The 8,057-nt window shown below is 43.7% G+C and overlaps 1 protein-coding gene across 1 annotated transcript; it reads left to right on the plus strand.

Moving 5' to 3' along the window:
• On the plus strand, window positions 587-2,992 carry LOC8084869 (cytochrome P450 72A15). The gene is made up of 4 exons (XM_002455951.2): window positions 587-1,543; window positions 1,661-1,908; window positions 2,089-2,482; window positions 2,567-2,992. The coding sequence occupies exons 1-4, from the start codon at window positions 1,013-1,015 to the stop codon at window positions 2,990-2,992; spliced, it is 1,599 nt and encodes a 532-aa protein (XP_002455996.1). The 5' UTR covers window positions 587-1,012.

Here is an 8,057-nt window from a genome sequence, read left to right on the forward strand (position 1 = left end):
CACCTGCACGCCGACTGCAACCTGCAACATTGGCGTACTCTGGAGCTCAATTTCAGCGCACTCCACCCACCAGTCCTCGGACAGCGTTGGTGTAGTAGAGGGCTGCGTGCATCTTCCGCCCGGGAGCAGAGGTGGGTCGATCACGAGACAGCGTCCCACCAGCCCTAACTTCCCTGCAGAAGTTTCCCTGGGCACCCAAGGCGAGGGCGTCTTGCAGATCAGAGTCCTCGGCGGCTGGGTCTTCCTTGGTGTGCAGGGATGCTGGCGGCTCAGCCTCCCCTCCTCCAGATGTGTCGAGGCAGGGTTTCACTCAGAGTCAAGCTAAGTGCACTCAACAGATTTGAATTATAGCTGCAGCCCATTCAGAATCTTTAGACTCTATTCCTGTTCTTTTTTCTCTTCCTTTTCAGTTCGCTAGCTTCAGCCCATTCAGAATCTTTAGACTCTATTCCTGTTCTTTTTTCTCTTCCTTTTCAGTTCGCTAGCTTCGAGGGTCGTAGCTTTGTTTTTTCTTCATGTTGTCTGTAAACTTTGTTACTTTCTAATAAAATTTCTGTAGGGGCCAAGGCCCCTCCAGTTCTTAAAAAAAATAGGAAGATAATAAGATGGCAGTCTGACTTTGCCCTGCTTCGAAGTCAATGCAGCCTTAGAGACAAACTCTGAGCTCATAGCAACAGCCAACAGGAGGAAGCAGCGAGGAAAGAGCCCGTGCGCGGCCCGATCGAGCGTCATTTGCCTCCTCACCAATCCAATGTTTCATATTCGCATCGCAATAGCTTCTCCACCAAGTACCTTTGCAGCAAGGCATGGGCATGGGCATGGCTGACCAGATTGCCATCAGTCTCACTCTCACCTTATAATTAACAATTGGGCACAAGAGTCCAGCCCACCTCTATTTAACCTGACCCCAAAGACCGTACCATTCCCATCTCAAGTCAAATCCACTTGATCGCACTAGCTTACAATCACAGTCTCTTTCTTATACCACTCTATCTATCTTCTCGTGAAAACAATGGTTCTTGAAGCGTCGTTTGCCGCTGCAGCCTCAGTGCCATGGACCTTCCTTCTCGGTGGTCTCACGGGCCTGCTGCTCCTGTGGCAGGCCGGCCGGCTGCTGCACCAGTTCTGGTGGCAGCCTCGGCTTCTGGAGCTTGCGCTGCGTGCACAGGGCATCCGCGGCACGTCGTACCGCTTCCCCGCCGGCGACCTCAAGGAATACGGCCGACTTGCCAAGGAGGCCTGGTCTAAGCCCCTGCCGCTGCGTTGCCACGACATCGCACAACGGGTGACGCCGTTCGTGCATCAGCTTGTCCGGGAGCACGGGAAGACGAGCATGTCTTGGTTTGGCCCCAGCCCCAAGGTGACCATCGTCGATCCTGAGCTGGCCAGGGACGTGCTGTCCAACAAGTTCGGCCACTTTGAGAAGCTCAAGTTCCCGGCGCTGTCCAAGATGCTGGGCGCCGGCGTGGCGAACCACGAGGGTGAGAAATGGGTCAAGCACAGGAGGATCCTCAACTCTGCTTTCCATCTTGAGAAGCTCAAGGTATGGACATACAAAATTTCTGATACACAAAATTTCGTTTCCTTTTCTTGTACAGTATATGTTATTGCATGCATGTAATTGATTCTTGGAATGATTTTGTTGCTGCGAAATGTGCAGCGCATGCTGCCAGCGTTTTCTTCGTGCTGCGAAGAGCTGGTGAGCAGATGGGCGGAGTCCCTCGGCTCTGACAGTGCGTGCGAGCTGGATGTTTGGCCGGAGCTGCAGAATCTCACTGGAGACGTCATTTCTCGCACTGCCTTCAGCAGCAGCTACCACGAAGGAAGAAGGATTTTCCAGCTACAAGCCGAGCAAGCTTCGCTTGTCATGACGAACATTCGGAAGATTATGATGATTCCCGGTTACTTGTGAGTTACTTCCTTGGTGTTTAGTACTGATTAAACAGTTAATTTTTTTAGAACATTAAACAGCTAATTAATTGGGACCATTTCATACAATGATCTCATCCAACAATTAATAGATTTTCGTGGTCATTAAATCTGAAAAAAAAACTGAAAATATTTACCGACTGGGTTTACCTTTGTCAGGTCCTTGCCAACCGCAAACAACAGAAAGATGAGCAGAAACAACAAAGAGGTGGAATCAATTCTGCGAGATATAATTGGGAAAAGAATTCAATCCATGAAACAAGGCGAGAGCACCAAAGATGACTTGCTGGGTCTATTGCTGGAGACAAACATGAGAGACACAGACGGGAATAATAATAGCCAACCCACCGGCACGGCGATGACGATCGAAGATGTCATCGAGGAGTGCAAGGTGTTCTATTTCGCGGGAATGGAGACCACAGCGGTGCTGCTCACATGGACAATGATTGTACTCAGCATGCACCCAGAGTGGCAGGACCGTGCGCGGGAGGAGGTGACAGGTTTGTTTGGCAAAAACAAGCCTGAATACGAAGGCCTCAGCCGCCTCAAAACCGTGAGTACCTTCAGATTACTTGTTCTTTTTTCCTGCTGTAAACGATGAGTAAAATGGCAACGTATTATATGGCCTTGCTTGCAGGTGACCATGGTCCTTTACGAGGTTCTCCGGCTGTACCCGCCGGCCATTTCTTTCGTCCGGAGAACATACAAGGAGCAGGAGATGGGCGGCATCAGGTACCCCGCTGGCGTGATCTTGGAGCTGCCCGTGCTCCTCATCCACCACGACCCAGATATCTGGGGAAGCGACGCGCGCGAGTTCAGGCCCGACAGATTCGCCGAGGGGATCTCCAAGGCATGCAAGGACTCGGGCGCGTTCCTCCCGTTCGGCTGGGGGCCGCGCATCTGCATCGGCCAGAACTTCGCGCTGCTCGAGGCCAAGATGGCGCTGTGCATGATCCTTCAGCGGTTTGAGTTTGAGCTCGCGCCGTCGTATACTCATGCGCCGCATACCGTGATAACGATGCATCCTATGCATGGTGCGCCGCTTAAGCTCAGAGCAATATGAGGCAGCCCGACATGATGTTCATCATAGTGGTCTTGTTATTGTAGATGTAACATTAGAAATCAAATACGCCTTTCCTTGTTAATGTCGGGTGTAAAAATCTTCACATGGTGTGCTTCTCATGTATCATTTGTGCTTTAGTAGTTTTTGTTTCTTTACTCATTATAAGGTGGTTGTATCTTACAAATATATGCATTTTTACTTGGCAAAATGTGTTTACTATATTAAGGTTGTTCCCAACATTCTCCTAAAACCGCTGGTTGACTTGTATGTTAGAGAAGAAATATGGCCTTGTTTAATTCCTAAAATTTTTGAAGAATCTCCGTCACATCGAATCTTACAGCAAATGCATAAAACATTAAATATAAATAAAAAAGATAACTAATTACACAGTTTACTTATAATTTGCGAGACGAATCTTTTGAGTCTAGTTAGTCTATGATTAAATAATAATTATCAAATAAAAACGAAAGCGCTACGGTAGCAAAACCCAAAAAAATTCGCGAACTGAACAAGCTAGGCCTAAAAACAAAGAATAATGAAAACCGATGGAGAGAAACAAAAGAGCCGTGTGTGTGAATGAGAGAGACATTTGTTCGCTTGCTGAAAAGTCATGGCTAAAAGTACTATTCGTTGATTCGTTATGAGAGAAAAACACCGCTGAATGCCTAACAAACTCGACAGATAAGCTCAAGCGAATAGGGTTATTTTCCAAGCGGAACATCTTATATCTTGTCACCACCGAGTTACTTTTCTGCACTGTCTTCCTACATATTAGCAACAAACTAGGTTCGAGCTATCTTGTTGAGTGAGGACGTCCTAAGTGGGACGTCATTGACCCATAGCCAAAGTCAGGATCACCTAGTAGCACTGTGTCCCTTTAGCATTGGGCCATTTTATGATCCTTGGGAAGTTACCAAATTTGTACATTTTCCATTATATTTTGAGGATATCCATATCTTCTAAGGACTAAGGATAGTAAAGTCAGATTAACAGTGTAGGTAGGTAGCTTTGTAATTTATCTGTTTGATTGTAATTCCTTCATACTCCCATGCTCCATCTATTGGCACAAAGTTTATACACTACCGGAATCTGGGTCTTTGCCGAGTATTTTCTTTCGAGCACTCGGCAAAGTGCTTCTTTGCTAAGTGCCAAAAGAAAAACACTTAGCAAAAAAAACACTCGGCAAAGAGGCTTCTTTGCCTTGTGTCAAAGAATGGCAAAGACCTTCTTTGCCTAGTGTCAGAAAAGAACACTCAGCAAAGAAAATTTTAAATTGAATTTTAAAATCCTAAACGAATTCAAATCAAAAAGTTTTCAACTACAAAGTTGTATAACTTCTCAAGATCTACAATATTTATTTTGATCATTTTTTCATTTGACAAAGTCAAAATAAATTTGTTCTTATCTCTCTTATAGTTTATGAAACTATAAGAAAGAGATAAGATTCATGAAAAATATTAGAATCACTATATCGGATGAATAAATGACAAAACAACCAAAATAAAAACTTTATAGATCTTGATAAGTTATGAAATTTTGTATTTGCCAATTTTTTCATTTGAGTTCATCTTGTCATGCTAAACTACGTCTTTAATTGAAAATTTTAAAATTTAAAATTTTCAAACGACCTCGGATGGAAAAGTTCCTAAATAAACTTTGTAGATCTCAAAAAGTTATGAAACTTTATCGTTGACAACTTTTTGTTTTGGAATTATTTTGTCATGCAAAAACTACGTTTGAATTTCTCAAATTTAAAATCCAAATTTTATAAATGACCTTGGATGGAGAAACTCTCTAAATAAAAATTATAGATCTTAAAATTGAAACTTTATAATTGACAACGTTTTGAGTTGAAATCGTTTAGAACCTCAAATAATCAATTTACACGTGATTTGATATAATATATGAGAAACCGAAATGCAACATTGACACAAGTGATAGTGTGGTGCAGTGGTTAAGGAGTTAGACACGCGAGAGAGAGGAGGCCCAAATATTTTTCCTTTTTTCCCTATTTTTTGGATTTTTTTTATTTTCTATCTTTGCCGAGTGTCGGCACTTGTCAAAGCCTTTGCCGAGTGTCCGATAAATGACACTCGGCAAAGATGGCTTTGCCGACACCTTTTTTGTCGAGTGTCCTTTGCCGAGTCTGAGCCTTTGCCGAGTGCAAGGCAAAGCCAGGAAGTTTGGTAGTGATATAGCTATTGTTGACCTATTGTTGTCTTCTCTCATCTTTCTTTTTCCACTACTATATCAAGCTCCATTTCTCGATAAATCTATAGTCTAATTATCACATAAATTGTTTAATTCCTTAAACCTCTTACAAAAATAAATTTTAGATCATTCTTTACCTTTCTTGCTGACCTTTTTGACCTAAGACATGGTTGGATTCATCAGAATGCTGCTAATATTCGCTAGAGCTATTACTACTTCCACCAACCTCTAGTCGGCCCCATTATCATGCCAACAATTAAACACCAGCACCTCAAGTCTTTCCAAAGAAACCATGGAACCACCATTGGCAGTGTGAGCTTCAGATCTCAAGCATGCTATCTATGCTTCTACTGCACTAATGTCATCCATGTTGTGAACAATTCCAATCATGTTTGTTGTGTTGCAAGCTTATCACCCATGTGCATTGGTGAATCCATGGACGAATCACTGTAATAGAGCAGATCGACAAATACAGAAGACACTACATCTAGAGAGGAGCTGATAGGGAGTCAAGAAAACTTGCCAAGGCTGACTGGGTCATAGTGAGAAGACAAAAGCATCAAGGGGGGTTAGGAGTCCTAAATCTCAAGACACAAAATGAAGCTTTACTCTTGAAATACCTGCACAAGTGTTTTTGAACAAAGAAGGCATACCATGGGTTAATTTTATCTGGGAAACATATTATAAATAAGGCAGATTCAGTGAAGGATTGAAGAAAGACTCCTTCTGGTGGAAGGACATATTGAAGCTCACTGACAAGTTCAGAGGCATGGCCTTAGTGGAGATCAAAGATGGAAAAACATGCAGGCTCTAGGAGGATATGTGGAATGATGCTATAGCACAACTTGAGCACCCATAACTTTTCTCTTTCACTAGGAGATAAGAGATAACAATCAATGAGGCCAAAAACATAACTCCTTTTCATTCAACCTTCCATCTGCCTCTCTCAGAAGCCTACTCCCAATACAGAGAATTCAGTGAATGCCTTACCAACCTAGTCCTGCAGAATGACAATGATACATGGAAGTACATCTGGGCCTCAAACAGATTCTCTTCAAGACAGACATACAAACACATCAGTGGAGTCATGCCATCCAATGTGATCTTCAAGAAGTTGTGGAAGTGTTCCTGTCAAAATAATCACAAGATTTTCTTCTAGCTGCTTTTGAAAGATAGATTAAGTACTAGCTAGAGAACTGCTGAAAAGGAGAAACATGGAACTCTCAAGTTACAGTTGTGTTCTTTGTAATGAAGAGATTGAAGAATCAGTTCTCCCAAGTTACAAATTGGAGGGGGGGGCTCCTTTAGCTGTAGCCATTGATAAGGTGGGACCCCTTTCAAATCATAGAACATCTTAAATCTCAAATCAACAAGCCTTTCTTCTTGGAGATAATTATTCTATTGTGTTGGGTAGTTTGGAAGTGCACAAACAATAAGATCTTCAATGATGTGGAAGAACCTCCTCTACAGTGCAAGATCATTTTCAAGCATGAATTTTCTTTACTCCTATGGAGGGCAAAGAAGAAAAACTTCCTCGAGATTGAGCAATGGATACAAAATCTAGACTAGCTGGGCTCTGCTTGGTTCTCTTAATTTTTTATTTCCTTTCTAGCTCCCTAAATCCCTATCTTTTTTTCTCCTCTATTATTGTTTCTGTACTTGTATTACTTTTTGGAATCTTTTTAATCTTATTCTAATTCTTAGTAGGGGCTCAAGCTCCTCCTGTTTTCTTCAAAAAAATCAGTGGACGAATTGTATGTTGTTGGGAAAATGCGTACTGCACCCCCCAGCAACACGGTGGATCCGGAACCTTCTCACTCGGTGCCGTGAGAGGTCAAGCAATAGTGAACAGTGAGCTCGACAGTGGGTGAAAACAGTAAATGCTCTCTCTGTCTTAGTGACGGCTTCGCTCCCTTTATATAGGGCTCGGAAACCGACCTAAGGCAATTACAGAAACACCCCGTGACGGTGGGGGAATATCCCAGCATATTCCTACATTACAGTCTGCTGACCCCAAGTCATTTGTGTAATTTCACACTACGAGCCCCCCACGCGCTCCTCGTCTAGGGCTTCAGCCTGTCAAATGCTCAAATCCTCCGCCCGGCCGCCGATCCTTCGACGCTTCTACGTCGGAGGTTCCTCGGCCTGGCCACGCCGGAGGTTCCTCGGCCCGGCCACTCCGGAGGCTCCTCGGCTCAGACGCGCCGGATGCTCGCCTCCTCCGCCGCGTCCTTCGAACATCCTCCGCCACGGGAAGGCTCGAAGGTTCCTTCCTTCTCCGCCTGCAGATCTCCGCCGGTGTCCCAGTCCCTGCATATGCTCAGCATCACAAGAGGCGCGTCAACGTTAGTCTTTCTCAGGATCCTCCGCACATATTGGTGCGAAGGTCCCTTGGGTGAAGGATATCCTTCGGAGTTACCAGGGGGAAGGATGCGGCCAGCCCCCAACATATGTTAAACATAAAAGGTCGGTATGATTTTCATGATTTCATCATAATCTCAGCTATTAGAACATTTCTTTCCCTAAGTCACCTTGATGCAAATCGTCAGATATGATCCACACCAACATGTTATTTGTGCTATTTCCCCTTCATGAGCGTTGATGGTAATACTAGTACTTTATATATAGGAACACAATAGAGAATCACCAAGCTTAGGGTTGTGGTGAAAGGCGATGGGAATGAGGAGGCATAAAGTATCAAAAGTGCTAGGATGAATTTTATGGGTATTCCAAGACATCAATGTCCAGCTTTCGAGGTTTTTGCCTCTCCATAGATAGTGCCTCTTTTTTTTATTACTATACACCATAGAAAATTTAAGTTGCAGTGCTGATTAAATTATACACAATTATCACT

This window comes from Sorghum bicolor, chromosome 3, assembly GCF_000003195.3.
Source record: "Sorghum bicolor cultivar BTx623 chromosome 3, Sorghum_bicolor_NCBIv3, whole genome shotgun sequence".
Taxonomy (NCBI): Eukaryota; Viridiplantae; Streptophyta; class Magnoliopsida; order Poales; family Poaceae; genus Sorghum; species Sorghum bicolor.